At 36.7% G+C, this 24660-nt stretch overlaps 4 protein-coding genes across 6 annotated transcripts; 2 read left to right on the forward strand and 2 right to left on the reverse strand.

The window, feature by feature from the left end:
- Window positions 1–5084: 5084 nt before the first annotated feature.
- On the reverse strand, window positions 5085–6945 carry LOC143433400 (zinc finger protein 830). The gene is made up of 4 exons (XM_076910756.1): window positions 6618–6945; window positions 5913–6393; window positions 5666–5835; window positions 5085–5587 (listed from the first exon to the last, which is right to left on the reverse strand). The coding sequence occupies exons 1-4, from the start codon at window positions 6719–6721 to the stop codon at window positions 5446–5448; spliced, it is 897 nt and encodes a 298-aa protein (XP_076766871.1). The 5' UTR covers window positions 6722–6945; the 3' UTR covers window positions 5085–5445.
- Mesh1 (Metazoan SpoT homolog-1) lies at window positions 6824–7922 on the forward strand. 2 transcript variants are annotated; one of them, XM_076910751.1, is made up of 4 exons: window positions 6824–6867; window positions 7140–7205; window positions 7318–7649; window positions 7725–7922. In XM_076910751.1, exons 1-4 carry the CDS (start codon window positions 6861–6863, stop codon window positions 7851–7853), a joined length of 534 nt encoding a protein of 177 aa, XP_076766866.1. In that variant the 5' UTR covers window positions 6824–6860; the 3' UTR covers window positions 7854–7922. The 2 variants fall into 2 exon arrangements, with proteins under 2 accessions (XP_076766866.1, XP_076766865.1); XM_076910750.1 differs by lacking the exon at window positions 6824–6867 and having other exon boundaries at window positions 6992–7205.
- A 3-nt stretch (window positions 7923–7925) lies between these two features.
- Window positions 7926–10901, reverse strand: LOC143433391 (phosphoserine aminotransferase). The gene is made up of 8 exons (XM_076910743.1): window positions 10432–10901; window positions 9778–9908; window positions 9521–9633; window positions 9134–9295; window positions 8963–9057; window positions 8736–8905; window positions 8370–8630; window positions 7926–8240 (listed from the first exon to the last, which is right to left on the reverse strand). The coding sequence occupies exons 1-8, from the start codon at window positions 10504–10506 to the stop codon at window positions 8132–8134; spliced, it is 1116 nt and encodes a 371-aa protein (XP_076766858.1). The 5' UTR covers window positions 10507–10901; the 3' UTR covers window positions 7926–8131.
- A 735-nt stretch (window positions 10902–11636) lies between these two features.
- Window positions 11637–24628, forward strand: LOC143433383 (DNA-dependent protein kinase catalytic subunit). Of its 2 annotated transcripts, XM_076910732.1 has the most exons (15): window positions 11637–11885; window positions 11959–12140; window positions 12209–12371; window positions 12442–12560; window positions 12705–13097; window positions 13170–13351; window positions 13429–13682; window positions 13822–16130; window positions 16201–16551; window positions 16620–16775; window positions 16956–20990; window positions 21054–23387; window positions 23454–24138; window positions 24236–24444; window positions 24502–24628. In XM_076910732.1, the coding sequence occupies exons 1-15, from the start codon at window positions 11759–11761 to the stop codon at window positions 24577–24579; spliced, it is 11577 nt and encodes a 3858-aa protein (XP_076766847.1). In that variant the 5' UTR covers window positions 11637–11758; the 3' UTR covers window positions 24580–24628. The 2 variants fall into 2 exon arrangements, with proteins under 2 accessions (XP_076766847.1, XP_076766848.1); XM_076910733.1 differs by lacking the exons at window positions 11637–11885; window positions 11959–12140 and having other exon boundaries at window positions 12241–12371; window positions 12722–13097.
- Window positions 24629–24660: the final 32 nt, after the last annotated feature.

A 24660-nucleotide genomic window follows, 5' to 3' on the forward strand; every position in this document is an offset into this window, starting at 1 on the left:
TCACGTCTGACGGAGGTTCGTGAATTTCACGACTTCGACGAAGTGCTGCCAATCGAAGATGATTCGATTCGCTCGAAGCGTTTCGCGCCGCAGAAACGCAACTGATCGCGACGTGATCTAAAAATGATCGCGAAAAGTTTTTTAAGATTAATTCTCACAGGTCGTTCTTAGATTCTGTTGCGTTTAAGAGAAAAAAAAAAAGAAAAGCCTGACTTTTTTTCTACAATTTCAAATGGTAAAGCTTGACTTTTATTGCGAGGCACGATATCAGCTCTTGGTCTTCGATTTATTCGTTCGCTATTGACTCGCGTCGCAGACGGGCCAACGAAAATCTGGAGGCGAAACATAGCGGAAGTCCGCGCGAGCCTCGCGTTTTCTCGTTGTTCATCCGTGAAACACGAGGCTCTGCCTCTGAGGTTCGCCATGTTCTTTCTGGACCAAACGATCGCGCACGTTAAACGATCACCCGCTAACGAAGTATCGTTTTCATTGCTTCAAGCTAATCACCTCTAGCTATGTAATAGAAAGCGATTCGTATTTTATAAACGACACTCTATCGAGAACAGCACACTCGACGCGTTGGTGGAACTCTCTGATAAACGCGGACGATCGTTTCAGACGAACGTCCGATACGTGATCAAAAATCGACCGGAAGATAAAAATCCTTGAATCCATCGCTTTCTGTCTTTTACCTCTACCGGTCTATCCTGTACTCTTAAAACGTTACACTTGATTTCCTAACGTTACAACCCCGTACAGAGTGGCTTCTTTGAGGTGCTTTGATCCAGAAGAAAGAAAGAGAGGGAACGAGGAGATCAGATCGGTTACAGAGCTAAAGGATAGAACAGCTCGATGTTCTAGCTGCGTTTTATCGTAGACATTCCGAACCGTCAGCTGGTTTGATACAAAATCGACACGTGCTATTTATTGGACGAAGGAATCGAGATGGTGTCCGCTGCGGGGAATGTGAACACGGTTGTTTAGTAACGTGGTATCCGTGGATCGCCTGAAAAGACTAGAGACGGCTGAGATCCATTTTCCGTGCGTACGTATTCCCAGCGCGATACACAAATCGAAATATCGATCGTTCTTGCCAGCGAAACTGATTTTTCACGAAGAGCCAATACGAATGGGACCAGACGAGAAGTGTTTTGAACCGACATCGTGGGGGTGGCGTTACGCTACCACGTAACGCGGCAATATCGCCGATAATTAAGCGTATCATCGATTACAGCTCTGTCTGTTTCACGACAAACGCGTTTTTCATTAAGATAAGGTCTGACAAGAGATCGTGCACGACCATGCTTCGTAGATGTTATGGTCCACACGTATCGTCGGGGCGACGTACGCAAGATTTACTTTTCTCGCGCTTGATGAACTTTGCACGTGTTTCTCACTCGAACTCTTCTAGTCGCACGCCTGTGAAACAAGCTTTATCGTTGCTCGAGGAAAACGATTCGTCGAATCCATATAATATGGATTTGTTTTTTCGATCTCTCACATCTGAGTGAAACGCTTGCCTTATCAGAATTTTCTCTTCGCATTTTGATTTCCACACGATCCTAACCGATCCAGAGAGCAATCGAAGATGCGTAGAACCGGTGGTCAGAGGTTCGATTCGATTTCCTCAAGAGGGATATCATCGTTAGATAGAACACGACCAAAACGCATCGAACACGTTTGTACAACTTATGTATTTACCTTAATGAAAAGTCGCACAAGATTTCTCGTTAACGCGAAAGCTGATGTCGATCTATGAAGATATACACATTGTACACGAGTACACTCGTGCAGACGCACGAATCGACACGTAAATTACACGTACGAACACATCGAAGTCATGTTCTTTTCTCGAGTAAGTAAACGGGAATCATCGATAGTCCGGTACGATTGTATCTCAGCAATTTAGTGCCTACGCTCTCGCGTACATAGAGTTTACGTAAAATGGAGAAAAAAGATGATGAGATTAATTACATATATAGATACGTATATACACACATATATTATATATACCAGTACAAGAAGAGAAAAATATATTATACATTATACTAGGCTTGGCACTATTTGCACTATTTGTAGATTATACCTACTTTTTGGAATGCCTAGAGACTGTATCCACTCTGTGATCTATGTGCAACGCGCAGCTAACAGATTCATCTTGCTACCTGTCATTGTTACATTATTGTTATTATTCTTATTATTATTCTTACTCTTATTCTTATTATCGTTAGCGTCATTGTTATTCTGAATATTTATCAAAGATTATCCATAGATATTTAACATCGTATAAACGACTCGCCTAGTTATTAACGTCCCGCACCTGAATATAAATACGTATTACCTTCTGCACCCACGATATGATCCATTTGTATAGCATTCTACGCCGTGAAAGTAACGATTTAAGCTATAACAGAGAATCATTTCACGATCATAATATCGCGTGAGTATAAATGAAGATCGAATAGCTGAGCGTCTGTAATACTCTTGCGGTATCCGTGAGAGAATAAAAAATGGAAAAAAGGATTACAAAATGAACAAAAAAAAAAAAGAAATTTTTAAATATACAATATCTATCTCTATACATATGTACACATACATTAGAAGGAATACAGGTATGCGTTTGTGAACGAGCGAGGAGCAAGTGTTTATTAAAGTAAGACGTTTAAAATTAGGGCAAACCGAAGAGGGACCGATCTGATCCGCAAACGAAATTCGGGGAAGGTTTCCGTTTCCGGGCAGAACGTACCCCTCTGTTGCCCGTTAGAATTGTTAAGCGGGCAACGAGACCCGGCTTAACGCGTTCTTCATAACTCGACAAGTCCATTCGAACAGTCTACGATTGTATACATATAATTCAGTTCTGTGGAAAGTAATCGTTCGCTTTTAAGAGTTTCTAGAGTAACGTTGAACGCGAATTAGAGGGCGTACCAGTTAAGATGCTTTATCGAGTCGTTAGTTTCCCTCCACCCTTACGATACGAAGCACATAGAATTTAACATTAACGAGAAGAAACAAACGGAGTGCCTCGTCTTTATCACTCAACCAAAGGCGCTCACTCACTTTTGTAAAATCCGTTTACTGGCGGCGCATCGTCGCGTCTCTGATCTAAAAGAAGAGAAAAACTTTCCTACACAGGGAAATGATGAATTTCGTCGACGACAGTCCGTACATGGGACAAAGACAATTACGTCTCGCCTTCTTTTCTCGTTGCATTCTCTTCTTCCTTCGCGTCCTACTTTTGCATATCTACGATCACGATGTTAGCTATAAGACCTGGCTTAAATCCAGGCCCATCGAATCGTTAAACGGTCACGATTTATTTCACAGCCGATAGGCCTGTATTCGTAGCGAGAGATCTTTGTCCCTTCGATAAATGTCCGCTTTAGAACAGTGTAATCTTGTTAGACGAAATGTAAGCAACTTCGATGCGGCGACATCGAAGTTGAAGACACCGAGAGGAACATAGATACCTTATGAACCGGTACGATCGTCCGGCGTCATCGATCAACGAGTAACAAATCCGTAAACCTTGTAACGAAACCAATATTGCTCGAGATATACCTCTAATATGTCTCGAATCGATCGTTAGTCAGGCAATCGTCGATGATTGGGCAAGCTGTTGTTCCCTGGAGTGTCTAGTTTGCGGAGACACGAGAGAACGACGCGGTAATCCAAATATGGGGAAGTGTTTGGATTACTCGTCGTTCCTGCGGGGTTCACTTGTTCCGACAGGATCGATTTTTCATGTCCAACCGAGCTCCCTATGACGACTAAACTTGAAGCGACCACTTTTTATACCTTTGTGGGTGTCTACCGACAACGCTGCTCTTTTTCCAGTTTTTCTTCTTTTTTTTTTTTACTCCCGTGTTGGTCGTGTTTAATTGACACGCGACACCTCGATACCGGAAGACGGAATACACGAACACGAAACCGACAATTTTCGCTGACAACGATGGCATTATTCGAAAATCAAAATTAGACAATACCTTGTCGATGCAGCCTGAATCAGACGTTAGAGATCAAGAATGGTAGGAAAAAGTCGCCCATACATCAGGAAACTATCTTCGTCAGTGGCTTTGTCGAAATGTGTATAAATATACATGTACATTTGTACGCGTATACGTGTATGTACCTTAAGAAGCAATCTTTTAACGACTTTCACGATTTTGTAAGTTTTTCGCTACACAACCTCGCCTACGTAACCCTTTCAAATGCAGCACAAATAATCCAATTACATATACGATAAACGATGAACGTCGTTACGGTAATATTACTATAATTATAATTATTATAATCATTTAACACCGCTTTGCTTTTCGAGGGAGTACGTAGAGTGTTCGCACGTTTGTGTGCTTCTGTAGAAGTTATTCTTAAGGACAGAAACATAGAAGCTTCGTCTGATCGCAGTTTGTGCTTAAATATTCAATGATCCGTCTGATAATGTTTAACTATTACGACCGTAGGACGGTTCGCGGTGCAATATTGTGATTCGATATAGAATAATTAACATAAAGGGAAATTATTATATACACTTGTCTCGAAATATTACGTATATATGTATATGCGCGTACATATACATATATACACGTATAAACACGATGTACTCGTAAAATGTAGCTCTCGCTTCGTAATTAAATAGAAAAAAAAAGAAAAAAATCGCGTAAGGGTAAGACTAAATGATATTACGTGCTACGCTGTAAAACATTGTAAGAGCATTTAAGGTGTAGAGTATCTAGGCAACAATTGAAGTCTTATAGTCATACCTTTTCAGAGATTATAAGTATATCGTTCGAAGCAAACGTTAGAACTCACAGGAGAAACTTTGATTAACCGTCTACATATTAGAATATCTCCTAATTATTGCGTGTGAATGGGTGCGGGTAAAAACGTGTATGCGAGTCCCTCATTTTTCAATTTTCAATATTTTATAATGTCCGGTATGTATCGAAAGTGGATATATCGTTGAACTTTTGGCAATATATACTACCCACCCTATTTTATTAGCGGCTTAGCCTACCTTGTAACCTTTATATTATACATTTCGTATTATAGCTTGTAACGGATAAATTAATAATCTATAACAATTGTATTTGAAACTTAATTATATTCTGACTCTTCGAATTCATTTTAATAAAATCTTATTACACTGTACAAATTGGTCGTTTCTATTGTGCAACAGCCTCCATGATATAATAACCCTGTAAACATTATACTTCTACTATATATATATAATTCTCCCTTAAAAAGAAGTGAAGGAAATAAAACGACGATGTCAAAATTATTTTTCTTTCTTTCTCATACAAACGATATTCGGAATTTTATATGAAATGTTAATTAAACTAACAATGCTTTGAATGCAGAATACATAGTATCTAAAATACTCTAAAAGTATAGCACATCCAAATATTTACACAATTATAAATACTATATTAACAATAGTTTGTTTCATTTATAAGAATTTTTGGCTCTCCAATCGAGGAATTCGTCGAATTCAGCTTCGTCTCCGCTGGAGACATCTTCATCTGTATTTTTTTGCCTCCTATCAGTAGCTTGCATTTGTTCCTTGCGTTTTACAAGATCCATTACTCTAACAATGTAAGATTTTTCGTTTACTCGTTCTATTCTACATCTTTAAATTACTTAAGTAAGTAACACTCCAAATTACCTAGACCAGTGTCTTATTTGTTCTTCTATTTCATCTAATTGTCTTTCCGTTGTTGCTTCCTCTTGATCATCTGCAATGATTTGTGCAGATTGTGCTGTTTCCTCTTTAATCACTTTTTGAAATTTTTCCCATTCCTCCTCTATGGGATTTTTATATTCAACATTACGAACCTAAAAATCCCATTAAAAGTATGTAACACAACATTACATACATTATAACACCTACATTCCTCATGCAATGTTCTTACTTTAGCATCTAAAACTGGATCATCAAAAAATCCTTCTGGAAGTGCCGGTTGATTTACATCTTTACTCTTTTCTTTGTCTTTCTCATCCTGTGTTTCTGTACTCTTTAAATCTTTTTCTTGTACTATCTCGTTGCCATTTTCTGTCTTTTGTGTTATCACCGTAGTATTTGATTGTGTCGTACCATTGACTTGCTTAGGACTATCAAAGAAGTCTGATGGTAAACTTGTTGGCACTTGTATCGAATTTGTTGTTGAATTTTTTAATATACCCTTTAGTTTCTTATTTGTTGATGGTTCTTGCGCAGGAGACATAGGTCTTTTAAAAGTTGGACCTTTTTTAGTGTCTGTTTCTAATTTTGTCGTTTTGGCTAATAGAATATTTTCTTTATGAGTCTTTGAGTTTAAATGCACTGCCCACACTGCTTCACTACGTATAATAGTTTTACATAAAATACACATAAGCTGTCCTGCATCTGTGTACGTGTTTACCACAGTTAAGGATTTTTTATATTTAATGCCTCTTAATGTAAAAAAATCGAATACACACATTCATGAAACCCCATTCACACATGTATGCTCTCTCTCTCTCTCTTTCTCTCTCGCTCTTTACTTTGTTAAAGAAATATGGTATAAAATAAATAACGTAGGGAACATAAATTGGAAAAATTAACCTTAAAATATGTCAGTATACGATAAAAAGGATATTTTGCTAGCGGCGATTCAATCTTTTTGACAGCCCCTATTTTCTTTTTGTGTTCACTCATTGCTTTGCGCAAATCATCTTGCGTTAATTTTCTTTTAAGCGACATATTGATAAATCAATTGCAATATTATAAAACAAATGCAGTTCTCACTGGCTAGGTTATGTTTTGTATTTACCGTTTTATGCAACCTTAGCTCCTCTATCATCAAACTTTGAAAGTAAGTAACAACAGCTGATGTAACCGCATGAGATGTTAGTAAATATCTACATAGTTCTATACTAAATAATTTACATAGTTCTCTAATAATATTTTGTCCACTAATATTTACATCGTTATTGGCTTTTTAAAACCAGCATCGATTAATATTTAGTAGCATAATATAAATTAACCATGGAGGCTGATGCTTCCATACCATTTGTTAATCATGATCCATTTACTGTGACTGGATCTTGCACATTATGCTCTCATGAATTGACTAATCCAGAATTGTTATCAATATTAATGAAATGTGTCAACTTTGCAGCAATAAAACACAAGGATCAACGAAGGAAAGATGAGAATGAAACCCCATATGTAAATCATGTAATAGGTTTGTAACTTTTTAAGTATGATATTTTTGCTTCCCACAATTGATTAATAAATACAGAAATATGTACAAATCAATTACAATTACGATTACAATTACCAGAATATTTATTTAGGTGTAGCTAATATTTTGGTGCAAGAAGGCAACATTCATGATCCTGTTGTAATTGTCGCAGCTCTCTTACATGATACTGTAGAAGATACTAACACCACTTTTGAAGAAATAGAAAATGAATTTGGTACAGAGGTTTGTAATATTGTTAAGGAAGTAACCGATGACAAAAGTTTACCAAAACTAGAACGTAAAAAGTTACAAATACAAAATGCACCTAAGAAAAGTCATAAAGCTAAATTGGTCACCTTAGCAGATAAATTATATAATTTGAGAGACCTTCGAAAAGCGATACCAGTTGGTTGGTCGCAAGATAGGGTTAAAGAATACTTTAAGGTATTTATTAGAGAAACAGATCATTTTTTAAATATATTTTTAATCTAATCAGCAAATTTGTAAAAAATATTATAGTGGTCCAAAGCTGTGATTGATGGATGTCGTAAAACTAATTTTAATCTAGAAAGGGAACTGGATCTGATATTTGCAGAGAGGGTATCTCAAGACAGAGAAAGATGTGCATGCAAAAAGCCATTGATATAATATTATTATTGTGCTGAATAAATTTCAGTGAAGCTGTTTGAAATGTAACAAAATAAAAACACACATGATAGATTCAGAATACATATTATAATATAATGTTTGAAAAGATAGTGAATGCTATAATCAAACACTTCATTTGCTGAGATTGGACAAGCTGTATATAAAAATATATGTAAGTTTACAGATCTTGCAAAAATGTATATATGTATACATATAACGTTATTATTAAGGGGAGGATAATGTCTTCTAATTATACTGTAAAATTGTACTATAATCTTTTAATTTTTAGAATGTTTTTGGTAGAACCATTTCATATATTCTACCAATTTGTCTACTTCCTTTAGAGTAATAGCATTGTACAGTGACACTCGAATTCCACCTACCAACCTGTAATATAATTAAATATTTTTACATTTCGCACAATTTTTCGTGCATATATGCTACTTCCGTTGTCTGAACTATGAAATCAAATGCCTCTCGTATTATTTTTTCGACTGTTCTTCGTTTTACACTGACCTGTGCCCTTTCAGTTGGAGCATACCACGCGCACTTGCCTCAGAAAGGAACTCTTTTTCGAGTCCGTCATCGTCTTTGCCTATTCTAAACGGCACATTCATTCTACTCCTTGCATCCGGCTTAACCGGACAAGAGTAAAAGCCTTTCGATTCATCGATTACATCGTATACTTTTCGGCTCTTTATGATCGCCAACTTCTCCATCTCTTCAACGTTACCGCGTTCCTTGATCCATTCGAAAACTAAACCGACTGTGTATATTCTAAAAACGAATACCAACGTTTTAAGAACATTTCTACTGACTAACTATCTCGCTTGAAGTAGTACGACACTGCATATTAACGATTTTATTATTTTTTATGCTTACTGAAATACTGGTGGTGTATTGTGTATAGAGTTATCATTTGTCATAACAGTGAAATCAAGTATTGTTGGACAAATTTTCATGGCATGGCCGAGAACATTGTCTCGCACTATCACAAGAGTCACACCAGCTGGACCGATGTTTTTTTGAGCCCCAGCGAATATTACTGCAAACTGAATAACACGTTACACCGAAAGCTTCTATCATTTATCGATATTAACATTACGTACTTTCGAAATATCTAAAGATCTTGTAAGTATATTAGACGACATGTCGGCGACGAGTGGAACTCCGTTCGTTTCAGGAATGTAATTGAACTCGATTCCTTAAATAATGAAATAGATATACTCTTCCACGAACTATATCACTATTTCGATTTCATCGTGTTATCGTTTAATTACCATGAATTGTTTCGTTTGCACAATAATAAACGTAAGATGCATCGGGGTCTAAGTTCCAAGTAGACGGGTCAGGAATTTCCGTGTATTGGGTAGTTTTTGGTAAAACCATATTTACTTTGCCATATTTGGCTGCTTCCTTCGCCGCTTTGGCCGACCAAGAACCTCGAAGATTCGTTTTATGTTAAAATGCGAGACTTCATTCTCGTATAGTGTTAATTAGGTAAATTTTAACGATATATTCGACTCCTTCGACATTAGTATCAGTCTCAGTATCTCTTCAGATATTAAGACTGATACATTGATTTTGAAATACATAGTCAAATAAACATCGTGTCCTTTCACGATCACGGTATATTTTATCGTGCAAATGAATGTTTAAGAATTTACCAGTAACTAAGTAGTCTGCAGTACCACTTGTCATCATGTTCAAAGGAACGGCGGCAAAAAGCCCTGTCCCTCCCCCTTGCATAAATAAAATTTTGTAATTATCAGGTACGTGTCTGCAAGATTTAAATAACCGATTATGCTTATGAAAAAACGTGGTTTCATTTCCTTAACATTAAGCAAACGAGCCTCGTACTCGTGGTCCACTATATACGATAAGGAATGAAGCTTCCCATATTTCTCTTTTCATAGCAACTTACAATATCTCTCGTAACGTTGCCTGTGCATTTTCGACAATATTTTTAAACTCGCTCGATCTGTGGCTTAATTCCAACACACTGATTTTGGTATTGCCATATGCGAGCAATTCCTTCTGCACATCTTTTAATACCTACAAAAAGGAGTTATCATCGATGTGATCGATATACATACTTAATATTTATAGTCCTAGTACTGTGACATTATTCTCGTACAACCAAGAGACAATTAGATTCAATCGATCTTATGTTTAATTCTCGTGATTAGTACTAACGATACGAAACGATATATGCAATAATTCAATGAATGAATTTGACTTTTGAGAGAGTGGAGTTTAATCTATTTTGTTGAATTTAATTTATGAAATGTTATATCCCCTATTATTCGACAAACTTCAACTACATACAAGAAGATTCAAATACAAAGGTAATTAATACTTTTAACGATATTCATTCGTGTACGAGTCGAAAAAATTAAATAAATAAATGATAATTTCGAGTTTTTATAAATTACACTTCCATGCCTATTTGATCTCTTTCACCGCTACTTTCTATGTCCCAATATTTCTAATATCTCTTATCTCTCAACTCCGTTAAAGAAAAGAAAGAAAAAAACAATAGACTTGATTTAAAAGCGCAACAATTCAGCCATGATACCTGTTCCGGAAGTTTGGCTGGTCCCGCACCAAAATTGATAACACTGTTCTCCGAAATATTGCTTTGATCGCTCATTGCGAATGCTACTATTGTACTGGACGACCGACACGGGACTGGACTGATTTCGATGCAGAAAGAAGCTTCAGCTCTCCTAGCCTTGTTATCTCTTTGTAAATAGTGAGTGGGGCTTTCGTTGTACACAAGTGTCTGCCCCAGTGTATTTATTACCACATTCTACACGAACCACAGTATTATTCATCAACAGCTGCCGACTTCTAAGCGCGACTTACGTACGATCAACGATTATCGATCATTACATGCAATTTTTCTTTTTTCTTGTATCATTTTCTCTTACTTTCTCTTCCGACATGTGTTTTATTCTCATTTATTTTATATAACTCAACGTTGCGAATGCATGGAGTTTAGTCACAGATAAATAAAAAATCAGTAAACTTCACAACCAATAAACCAATCGCTGCAAATATTAGGTATCTTGTTTCGTTTTGCTTTGGCATGTTACGTATGAAACTTGTCAGGCTGGTCTTTGCGAGCGAAAAATGCGTATTGGTCGTTCATAACGAGATGCATAATTACTAAAATTGACTTTGCCTGAGGATAGTAAAAATTCAACCATTTGTTAAGAATAACACCGAGAAACTGGTTATCACTTTTGAATGGTAACATTGGTAAAAGATAACAATTTTAGTAAAAAAGAATCGTGTAAATACATATTACAATAAGATTAATATGCAAATTGCTCTCGAAGACATGAAACGACATTACTACATAATTCTTTGAAGATCTTAATTCTTTAATAAATCCATGTGTGTAAATACCCCCAGCAACTTTTTATCTTATGATTATGAAAATGGCCTAAAAAAACTTGACCTATAACACTGATTCTATTTGCTGGATAAAACCAGATTTTTGTAGTTATCACTCCGAATAACTCAATCGCTTAAATGTATTAGTGTTTTATCTACATAATTTTAATACACATTTCCTTCCCGATTTTAATTCTAAACGTCCCTACTTATATCATAATCGATAAAACTGATAGTACTCGGGTTTCATTTCTTATATTTTTTATTAATGGATTGATATCGAGATACATAATAGTCTTGCATCATTTTAATTATTTCGTATGACATTAACAGCAAGTCTAAAAATGGATAAGTAGTAAGTACACATTAAAGCGAGAAAGGGAGAGAAAGAGAGACGGAAGAATAGACAGCTGTCGGTATTCTAGAAAAAGACGCAATTTGCCACTTGCCGGCACGAATTAAAGTGGTTTGTTTTCTATACAATTTGCAAAATCCGATAAAACATGGATTCGTTCAAAACGTTCATGGACATTTTCGAAAGAGCTGTTCAAGAAAGAAATAGTGATAATTTATGGGAAATTTTAAATGACAGTAAAAGATACTTTCAAAACATAGCAAAAGATGATAGTGGTATGTAGCAACAAGCGTTTCTTATTTTATTGTTAGTCTTTGCAATGTTTAATGCTTGGAATTTTATCTACAGAAATGGTGCTATCCATGTTATTTAATAATGACAAAGGGTTACTGTGTTTTCTTAATAAAGAACTTAACAGATCTACCTCTCAAAAGGGGTTTGATAAAGCAATTAAAGAGGCATTTCATCTTATTGAATTTGTCATGACACAGTTTAAAGACATATTTGAACCATACATACTTGGTACAAAGGTATGTAAAACTGATCGAACAAGTGTATATCGTTGTATGTAATATATTAATATCGTATTTGATTGTAGGATACATGCCAACTGGCGCTTATAACAAAATGTTCTGAGTTTATTCGGAAAGCTGCTTGCAACACTTTGAATAAATTAATAGAACTTTTTAAGGATTATGACATAAAATTAGATGAAACTGTAAAGAAATTTGTACACTTGTTCCCTTTTGTCAAAATGAAAGGTAATGTTATAATATATATTATACTATAAACATATATAATGCCAAATATTTATTAATTTGATTTTTTCAGAGAAAGTTTTATTATTTTCTGTACTTGGAACAATTATAAAATATAACCCAGAAAATTCAGAGGTGCAAGAAAATTCTACCATAATTTTTCAACGATTAACAAATGATTTCAGCATGCAGGTATATTTTATATTTTTTTTAACCCTTTGAGCACTATAAAATCATGGATAGAGAAACCACCATAATGACATTTGATGCTCGAAGGGTTCATATTTTTACACAAAGAATAAATTCTTATATTTCTCCTTAAATAAAAAATTGTAGTACCGTGCATTGACTAGGTCTCAGTCAAATCATACATTTCAAGTGTATTTAGACGTCATTTCGGATATACTGAATCAGCTTCCACATGATGTGAGAGAAAAACATCGTCAAGAACTGTATGGATGGGTTAAAGAATTCAGTTCTCCCACACGGTATTCAGAAAAAATGATTACAATGAGATCTGCGGTTAATCTACTGTCCAGGCATATGAATATATTTCGCGAATTTATTTATCGCGATTATAAGTATTGGAACCATCTACTGGTGGATTTGGCGTCGAACAAAAATGTTCAAAATAGTGAATGCGGACAGCGTGCATTAAAGAATTTTTACCGAACCATTGGAAGCATTTTAAAGGATAAGACGTTTGAAGATGATAAAACAATATTTTTGGTAAATTTTTACGTAACTATTACGTAAAATAGCTATCTTTATCATTGTTAATATTCTAACATTTTGTTTCAGTATTTCAAGCAACAATTCGAAGAATCTTTAACACCCAATTCTGGAATATCATCGAATATGCTACGTTTTATTGTATATGGATATAGTCAAATGGCCTCAGCATGTAAAACATATCAAATTAATGAAGGTGTTAGAAATATGTTTTCGTGTATAGCTAATTGTGTCATGCCACTCTGTTTAAGGTACTATATAATTACTATAGGGTAATACAAGTGGCAAATTGAATTCACATAATTGATCAGTTTCCTAAATTTTATAGGGATGATACTGAGAATGTTTACTTGGAAGACATCTGTGATTACCAAGAAGCTCTATCAGAAATAATATTGTACATGCCAGATCTTTCAATTGATCAAATCAATATAATTACGAGGCTTAATACTCTTTTAGTTAAAAGATTTCCCGATCTTCCTATAACCAGCCAAAATCTTGCGATATCATCGTTGATAAATATGATAATTAGCATTGGAGTGATCAGTAAAAGTCTTTTAGATGAATGTCTGTACAATTTAAGTAAGTATTTGCTTTCTACATTGTGAGTGGCGTATGAAAAGAATTCTCTAAGTAACAAATAGAGTCATTAGTAGAATTTTTCTTGTATGCCTCTAACACAAATTGCGATATCTTGTATATGATATATTTGAATATTTAGTTCACGAAGGTATAGCATGGAGTTGTTCCCATACTTTACTCGTTGATGCTGAATTGCAGCGAGGATTGTACGATCTCGAAGAGTTACCGATATGTTATAAAAAATATGTACCTCTCTGGACGCAGCTTTTAAATCCGGATAGATACAGAGAACACACGAGAATTGCACAAGACATAGTTGACTCAACTATGCACGCAAGCATGGTATTAATTGGAAAATTAAATCTGACCACGAAAATGAAAGAAGACAATATGTTCTCTGATGCCGTTTATTCTCAAATTGCTGAGAACGAGGCAGATTTTCGTACGTTCGTCAATATCGTGGACTTGTACGTCGATATGATCAGTAAGTTAAAGGTATCTTCCCTACTGCTAAACACAATACACAACTTTCTGTTGAAAATGATCAGTATGTCTTATAAGAATCCTCTGATATCGGGATTTTATAAATTGGTACACGCAACTTTTAAACATATTTCCAATTTGATGGACGAAAACGAAATTGAAACAAAAACACAACTAATGTTGTATAAATATTTAACGAACGTATTGGATCTAATTCCAACGTTTTCTAACGAACTGTTAACTACGTGCTTACGTTTAATTCTCGATATGCCAATAACATACGTGAAACAAATTCTGAACAGTACAATTCCAACATTTAAGATCGCTTTTACTATCGGTGTAAGCGATTTCGAGTTAGCCTGCACTGCGTTGGACTCATTGGAGAAGTGGAGGAACCACATGGATAATCAAGATATGATTGTATTCTTGCAAGAAATAGTACCATTTTTGGAGCCGTATTTACGTAGCGGAGAAAGCTCCGTGGAATTCCTTCAAGACATAATAAAAACGGAGCGAAAAGTTATTAAACAGATTATACTGAAAGATGAAATCACGTTAGAAAAGTTTCAGAGGAGAGTTCTGCTATTCATAGCTTCGCTTGATACCGGTATAATAACGAACTTTATGTATAAAAGATCTACAGAGACAGGAGCTACTTGGGATAAAAAAGATTTACTGGAGTACTCGTTAACGTTACCTGATACTAACGTTATTTGTCAAGTGAACATTAATTTCGATAAAATTTTGCCAAGATTAATTTTGTTGGCTCAAAATTCTGGGGATAGGCGAACGAAGATAAATGCTTGCGAAGTGCTGCATTCGATAACGGCATTGGTTCTTGGTAAAACGTCGCAACGTTTAGCGTTTAATCCGGATCAATTTGTCCCCATCTACATGGTGTTATGCCCAGCGCTACTGAATCTAGGTTGCGATTACGACGAAACAACGAGAAAAATGTTTCAACCGTTAATGCTACAGCTGACGCACTGGTTAAGCTCAAAGTTCATGTTGAAATCTTCAGCTAGTATGCACTTCATCGATACGCTTTTTAAAGGTCTGAGCAACGACTCGAATTCATCGCTACGAGAATTTTCTGGGATGTGCTTAGCCGAATTTACCAAATGGTCGATAAAGCAGTCAACTGACAATGGAAACCTATCGCAGACGAATATTTACGGAGTTATATATAAAATGACAAGTTTCGCGCTTCATCCCTCCGCTTCTAAGCGGATAGCGGCTGCGACAGCGTTCAATCATCTTTACAAAACCCTGCGCGAGAATAAAAATATCGTATCCGTGTATTGGCTGGAAATTTTGTACAGTTTTGTTACAAGTTTGGACGGCTGCAACGATCGTTCGATCATCACCGCGCTTGACCATGTCGAGAGAGTCGTAATAACGAAGAAAGATCTGTTAAATGAACGACATTCTCATCGTAAGGCAACTTTCCAGTCGGAAAGGGCAACTTTACTCGACGCTGTAAACTGGTTGCTCGTCCAGTGTGGCTCTTTGGATCAATGTTGTCGCGCGAAATCTATGGAGCTAGTTATCAAACTTTCTGAACACGTAGAAAACTGCGATTCGGCTGAGAGCATGATAAAGAATTATATTGACAGTTGTGGAATCGAAGCGTTTAATGGTATAATATTAAGCAATCTCGAGCCGAAGATAGAAGGTCTATCGGTTAAAGGTCTACTGCCTCTTCTAAGAAGTTTAGATTGCTACATTTGGCTGATGAAAAATAATTTATTGGATGCGAAATATTTATTTAATAATTCGAGTTCGCAGAGGGAAGTATTTTTCGACTGTGCGAGCAATTTTATTTGCCTGGTAAATAAAATTAAAATAGAAGACGACGGAGATAACTTGGTGATACTAACGAAGGAGATAGAGGATTTGCAAACGTTACAATGTAAAACAATATTAACTACATTAGAGTTTATACAAATTCTGTTGGATTCCGGTGTATGTAAAATTATTCTTTGTAATTGAATATGTTTTATTAAGGATGATAATGAAATCGTTAATCATTCAGTTTCAGGACAATTTCTTCCCAGATTGCTTCTTTAATAAAGATTTATACGAGTTGATTGCAAAATGTATCATCTGTCCGTACGTAATAGGATTCGATGCAAAGAATCTTGAAATTACCGAAGCGCTTCCAAAAACTCTGGAGTCTCTGTTGCAGTCAATTACTAGGAAAACCGATAGCTTTTTATTACGTTTGATTAACTCTGATCTGTCGATTTATGTAGATAAACACATAAACGACTTCATTAATTTAGACGAAATAGTTTCCAATATGAGCTGTTGCAGTGAACTCAAAGAATATGTTCGAGGTTTAATCGTTTTGGAACATCATAATATTCTCAATAAGCTGCACAATGTAAAACCTATACGTAATATCCATTTATTAATGTATTATAGTGATTTTAACTTTAACTTCTTTTTTAGGCAACAAAATTGATACATCGACCGGAGGATAAAGTCACATGTATCTTTAACGTGTTGGCAAGAAGATATTTAGGGGAACTTGTTTGCGTAAACTTGAAACCGACGGTAAAGGACTATCTAGAAACTTTAATGGGATTTCTACTTATGCATTACGAGGTACTTTATTTAAATACTTGTTCTCATTAGCCAAGTTATTTGGTTCGAAGTTACTGTATTAAACACGTATTTCGAGGCAAGTTAAACACTTGGAAGGTCTCTCGAATTCGAGCAACTGGTAATCTAGTAACTTGACTAATAAAATTGAAACTTAACAACTTTACAAACTTGTATTTACAGCCTTCCATGACAAAAACGTTAATCGCATTAATTGAGAATAACACAATACTCAATGCAGGTTCCAGAAGAATCGAGCATGGTATACACTTCCTGAATACGTTTAAAGATGAGATATTTAGATACATGTTGATGGACACGGAAAAGACAGTGGAAATGTTGAACGAGTTGCAAAAGAATCCGTTCTTTCTCTTAACGATAACGGAGCAACTGCTTTTGTTCGTGCAACGTCATAAAAAACAATTGCATCACCAGGCAGAATTTTTAGCGAACACAATGATCAAGAAATTTACGATGTTTAAAAGCGCTGTAAGTAGTGTTGAAAATGGAAAGCAAAAACTGATCAATATCTTTGGGATCGCGGTGCACCTAAAGCGTGAACCGATACACGTGTTATCTATGAATGAAGATTTTTACACGTGGATTCTCAGTCAGCTGCTGGAGAATTCAGATATAGAATACAAGATTTACATTCTGCAGAATTTCCTCGTATGCTTGACTGATATGACATCCGACACAAAACCAGAATTACTATCCATTTTATATAATCTAGGGAACAATCTCAACGTGAGTCCAGATGATTTCTCTCAGAGGAACGCGAATGCTCTAAGAGTAATTAATTGTTTCCAAAAATTAGTAACGCTGTTACCGATCACTAAATCGGTCGCTACGTTGAAATCTGTTATCTCATTTGCAACGGGAATCGCCGAACATTTATGCAATGATAAAACGAGCGAATATTTAGAGAAGTACTTCGCCTCGATTACCACTGACTATGCTTTCGAGTCTCTGCAGGCGGCGTACAAATTATTCATGGAGTCGGACAGAGGGGTAAAAGAGAGATTTGACGTGTTGTACAAGTTTCTTTTGCCGTCGTTTGGCTTTTGTAAACTCCCTGAAATACGTCGATTTTTCGAAGAAAATATCAAGGAAATACATACGGTTATTTGTCAAAAATTGGTTGGGACCGTCTCTTACGTAAATCAACTAATAACATCGAAAATAGGATGTTACGATCTTGTTGCAATTATGTTCTGCAAAGTATCTATAAACGACATAGACGATACTGACAGTGTGATCACTCGAAACGCAGTTGACAATGTAGAGACGGGAAAAGAACTTCTACTGAGTTTGTACAAAAATACGTTGAACGTACGCAAGTTAAAACGCCCCGAACCTGAACTCAAAGAACCGATGAGGTTGTTGCATTGTTCCGCCTACAATTGTTCCATAGCTATCGTGTCTTCCTATAAAAAGGACCAGGACTCTTACCTAATCCTTTTTGGCGAGAACAGAGAGAAGGAGCAGTTGATTTGGGAAAATATTGTGGACTGCGAGAAGAGATATAATTTTCAGCAAACAGTTACCGAGTTTCCCAAGTATCGTAAGAGGCTGATCAACATAAGGAAGAGCATGAAACAGAGGCAGATTTCAACCCCTTACTCCTACATTTACAGTTACGATTTAGCTGCCAGTACCTTGAACGAAGATATAAACGCCTACGACTTCAATGAAACAACCGTGCGTAGCAAACCAATTACCGAAGAGGAGAGTATGAGTTTAACATTCGAGAGCGACGAACTGAACAACCATGAATGTATGGCTACTGTTTGCGGAGTTCTGACTCACATGTTATCAGAAGAAATATTCGTACCGGACACCGACGAGGATAATACGACGATCCATATACCGGCATGGTTGAGTTGCTTCCTGAAGTCCATGTTAAGAACGAATTACGATAATGTACGATTGTTCATGCTGAAAATTGTGTTGAACATGCAGACTGTGTTCCAGCCTTACGCGAAATTTTTCCTCAAACCGATAATGCAAACGACGCACTCGTATTTAGGAAAGAATGAGATGAACTATATTATCGTCGACGTTATAGAAATGTTGATGAACTGGCAGACAGCATCTTTTGAGAAATCAAGTAGACCTATATTCGATGCCAAGGACAAGGGCACTGTTCAACAGCTATGGGAGATAATTATCCATAAAGTAATCGTGAGCAGGTCCAGCGAAATAACCAAGGCAATTTACAAGTATAACTTGAACTTGGTGAAAACAATGCTCGAAGTGTGGCATACCTATCTGCAGTTACCCTCGAATCTAAAGGAGAAGATGAGCAACGCGCCTGGAGCTGCTATGTATTTGATACTGATCTGTTTCGTTAATGGCATGGAGAAGGATATTGTCCAAAAGGACGATATATTACAATATCTGGATAAGTCTGTAGAGGATTGGAAAGGCGATGAGGAAACAGTTTTGCAATGTTACGAATGTTACGGTTTTGTTTTGAAGTACTTAGATGGTGACGATAGATTGACGAACAGAAAATGCGCCATAATGGACAAAATACAAAGCATACTAAGGAAAATGCAGCTAGAATCTAAGGATAGGCTGATGAAATGTATTCGTGCACTGTGCAAAAATTATCCAGCAGCGGCGACTGCGACTTATTTTGATTTCGTTGTGCCGAATATGTTCAAAGTGGATGGTCAGGTCAAGTCGAATTGTTTAGAAATATTCCGGCAATGCATACCTGATCTCAACGCGGCTCAAATAGTGAAGGAATTAAATTACATGAAATTCCATGACTTCTTGAAAAATCGAAGTTTAACCTACGAGAGGATAGCGCTGAAAATGATTGATTCCTTAGTCCTTGTTTTACCCGCGTCAATTTTATTATCGTTGGCAACTTTAGCGATACCTTACACGAGGCACGAGTTTTCTGAATACAGAGAGATCACATACAGCATATTCATAAAAAGTTATAAAAAATATGCGACAGATAATTCTGAAGACGAGGAAATAAAGAAGTTGATGAACATCAGCAAAGAAATATTACTGGACGGTGTATTAGATCCTGCTGAGAAACTGCAAGAGATGATACTCAACTTCTGGACCGCGGATGCTCAGTTGGAAAGTACTTGCAAAGAAAGATTGCTGGAAATTTTGACTATGTACACCTCCAAGATTGGCCAAAATTTCTTGCCATTCCTACTCTTACTGATCTTAGATCTTACTAAAAATACAAATTACAATGAGAAGATGTTCTCCGAGCCTTTGTATGATTGTAACTATGCGGACTATAATATAAGTGCCTCGTGGAGAACAAGGAATCTCGGGTCAAAGACACCGTTTTTCGTGCCATCATTAACTAGTCAAATGAATCAAATGTTCACGCAAACGAGCTCTGAATCGTCTAACGTGAACTCTGACTTTACGTACACGAAGCCTGTCTACGAATACGATGCTGAATGGCAGCTTCAAGAAACTCAGGCGCCTGAATTTGAACCGACTTACGTCGCGGAAAGTTCTATGACAACGTATAAGAACTTAGAGCAAGATGGTATATTCAAAGTGCCAAAGGTGCCGGAACCAGCACATAATAAAAGATCCAAACGATTTTTAAGCAGCTCGACCGACATCTCTCGTGTTATGCGGCAGAAGCAAATAAAGAAGAACAAGCGACGCGAGGAGATGATAAAGGAAGAAGATACTCGACAGAGGAGCAGCGTAAAGTTGTACAGAAAGTACAGAATCGGTGATTTCCCAGACATTGAAATACTGCACGCCGCGCTTATAGAACCATTGCAACAGTTAGCAAAGAACGACCAGTTAATCTGCAAGGATTTAATAGTTTCCATTACCTGCTCGTTAATCGAGGACAAATCTTTTGCAGCGAAGCTTGAAGGCAATGTAAAACGTATCGTAGAGGACGAGCAAGGCAGCAATTCTACCATACCTGCGCTTTTAGAAATACTATTGCACTCTCGTATCACGATTTGCTCGTCGGAGGCCATTGTTAAGGTTTCCAAATCGAACGGTTTAAACTTCCATGGGTCGTGCGTTTTGGAGAACAATTTAATTTACAAAGAAGACAATTCTGAACCTCCTAATAAGAGAATGCGAAACAAAAATGCGAGCGACTCGTCTTCCGATTGGTTGCTGTTGTCGAATCTTTATGAGTCTATGAACGACGTCGACGTGGTTCTCAGCATCTTTCAGAATCATATAAGCAACGAAGATATGCGGGTAGGTATTCGATTCTATAAATATGGCAACAGAATATTTTAATCGTTTCTTCTTCAATTTTAGAGCGCCTCGCTTGCACAAGCATCCAACGACTGGGGGAAAGCAAAGCTGGCGTACGAGGAGGCATACAACACGGAATCAGAGCTGATAAGAGAACACTGCCTTCAAGGCTTGTTCGAATGTTTAAGCAATTTATGTAACTGGAATGAAATAGACAAGTACATGAAGGAAAAACTGAATGGGAATCTTGATAACATATGGGACGATCCGCGGAAAGATTGGATGTTCCCATGGCTGCTCGAGGTGCAGATCCATAAACTGTTAAACGAAGATTGCAGCGATGAATTTTACAACAACGTGCAGATCATGGAATCTTGGTTGCGAGACGATGCAAAAGTAAAGCACATTAAACGACTTTACGGGAACGAGTTGTCGCTATTCGTGATTCATAGTAACGTTGAGGGTGCTCGTGACTTTTTATTGAACACTTTGGACGAGGTCAGGGAAGAGTGGATTAGGCTTCATCCACTGTCCACCCAGTTGGGAGTCCGCAAGTTGCAAAAGCTTCGCATCACCAACGACGTGGATCGGTTTATAAAGGTTTTTAAAACCAGAACTCCGTGCAATTTGAACGAGATCTTGAAATTTTGGAACAATAGCATGCCCTCAGCACAGGATGCCTTGGTCCCATGGGACAAGCTAACGTCGTATCGCTTACATTTCATTAATACTTTACTAAGTAATGATGAAGAGACGTGCAAGGAAGAGGATTCGATGCAAGTCGATACTGATAGTTACCCTAACACTGAAGAAAATGGGATTATTCGTAGAATGCATGCAACTGCCTTTACTATGGGACTGAAAATGATCGAGGCAGCGTTTGATCAGGGAAACAGATACGTAGCAAAGAAATATGGAGTACGATTGGAGAAAATAATAAAGAATTATTCAATAGACAAAAAACACGAAATTCCCTTAGTACACGCGAAGATAAAATACTTGATGGGAGAGACTGAAACGGACGTGACAAAGAAGTTATCAAGTTACGTTTCATCTTGGAAACATTATCACAAACTTTTACGACAGAACGATCTCGAAGATACTCTAAGTGTTAATACGCGGAAGGAAATTAGTAAGCTATCATCAAGAATTGCGAAGCTCAGCGAGGATGAAACGTTTGCAAAATTGTTAATGACAAACAGTGAAATTTTAAAAGACATAAACGTAGAAACCCATGACTTGTCTGTAATTCAGAATGCACTGGAAACTTATAGCTTCGATCATTTGAAAACGTGCTGCAATATGACAACCACGAATAAAAATGTAGGGGAATCCTTTTTCAGTCTCGCAAAGTACTGTTACGATAGGTTGTCGTATACCACAAATGATGTTCAATTGAGCAAAGAATTTGTCCACTCTATATTGAAAGCAATGAGTGCTGGATCTCTTGAGGCAGCCCACTATTTCCCTTGTTTGCTAAAACCCGAATACTTCAACGATCAAGAGACTAAAGAGATTTTTATGAATGAAAGCAAACGCATTGAAACTTGGCGATTTCTCTCTTGGCAGGCACAGTTGTTCTCCCATTTGGGAACCTCGATTGCCCCCTTAATAATACCTATCCTCAAACGAATCGTCGAGGAGTATCCTAACGCAGTTATTTATACGTTTCGTTTGACGGTGGAAACAAATCCTGCTCTTCTAGAAGAAACCAGCACTTATGATATTCGACAACTTATTTATAACAGACCAGAAATCGAGAGATTCCTAACAGCCATGCAGTACGTGGTCCAACCTGAACTATATTTGAAACATTATTTGCTTGAATGTCGTAAAAATTTATCACTTGGACAGGCTACAGCCGTGAATATGCTTATGGAAAAGGTATATCCAAATGCACGAGAGAACAAACATGACGTAAAACCAGGGGCTATCTTTGACGAGATACAAATGCATAAAAGTAAGATAAAGGACTTACAAAATAGCAGGTCTAAAGACTTCGAGCGTCGTTTAGATGCAATGATACAAAACATTAGTCAATTACTTCAAAGGCGCAAAGATAGATTGAAATTGAAGGATTATAGCCCATGGTTGTGCAATTTCCCTGAAAAAGATATAGAAATACCTGGCCAATATACTGGTAATAGAAAACCTATGCCTCAGTATCATACGAAAATTATAAAATTCGAACCTACTGTAAAGGTGATGCGATCGATGCGTAAACCTATTCGGATTACCATGATCGGCAACGACGCAAAAGAGTATCATTTTCTAACGAAGTTTGGAGAGGATCTAAGACAAGATCAAAGATTGCAACAGTTATTCAACATCATGAACAAAACTTTACATGCAGATGCAACTTGCAAACAAAGACAATTGTCTGTTGATACATATCAGGTAAGTGAATACTATTTTAAAGAAACCAGTAAAACGGAAATATTATAATTAGTCTGTTCTATGCAGGTGATTCCCTTATCGAAAACGGTGGGTCTTATACAGTGGGTAGATAATACCAGGTCCTTGCAAGAACTTATAAACTTTAATAAGACAAAGCAGGACGAATCCATAAGTATAATGTACGGGAAATGGATACAAGATGCAGCACCCAATAAAAAAGGATATGAAATATACAAGGAGGCGGTGCTGAAATACAAAGCTGCTAAAGTGATCGCTAAAATGAACGAATTTATCAGTAAAACCGAATGGGATAGTTTACGTAAGACGCTGACGGTATTATGTCCATCTGTAGAAAGTTTTGTTACGATGCGGCGAAATTTTATTACTTCCTACGCCACAATGTGTATCGCACATTGGATCTTAGGCATTGGAGATCGACATTTAGAGAATACTCTGGTTACCGTCGACTCAGGACGTTGTTTAGGTATAGATTTTGGGTTTGCCTTTGATGCAGGCGTCAACCAAAGAATACCGGAATTAATGCCTTTCCGTTTAACATCGCAAATCCTGGGCTTACTAAAGCCCTTTACCGAGAACGATCTTTTGGGGATGACAATGGTTCACGTTTTACGAACATTGAGAAATGATCAGGGACCTATTCTATCTTGCATGGATGTTTTTGTCCATGAACCATTAAATTGGACTCAACACGTCAATAGGGGATTAAGTGAAAATGATGAAGACGCTACAGGTAACTTTTAACGATATGCTAAATCAAAAGCATCTTAATTTTCAGAATAGGAACATGACAAGGTATTTTAATCGCTTTTATTTCATCTAAATTACAGATGTGAAATGGGTGCCAATGAGAAAAATTCAAGCAGTTACGAAAAAGTTAAATGGAATCAAACCATCTTTGATCACGATAGATCAATTAAAAGAACAACATAATGACAAATATTTCGATAGGTATTACGTCATAGTTACCGGGGATGACGAAGATAATAAACGAACGCGAGCAAGAATGGGGAATAATTGTTTAACCGTCGCGGAACAGGTATTATTTTAAGAAAAAGCTACTTTAATTCAACAATACAATTTTTATACTTTTTAGGTCGAGTGCTTATTGGATCAAGCAACAGATTTAAACATTTTAGGTCGCACATTCGTAGGATGGAAACCATGGCTTTAAAGTATTTGTCATAAAGCTTATACGTTTCCACCATGATAGAGTGTAATTTATTTGTAATACTATATTTTTGTTTAATTCATT

The sequence above is a fragment of the Xylocopa sonorina genome, chromosome 2 (assembly GCF_050948175.1).
Source record: "Xylocopa sonorina isolate GNS202 chromosome 2, iyXylSono1_principal, whole genome shotgun sequence".
Classification (NCBI taxonomy): domain Eukaryota; kingdom Metazoa; phylum Arthropoda; class Insecta; order Hymenoptera; family Apidae; genus Xylocopa; species Xylocopa sonorina.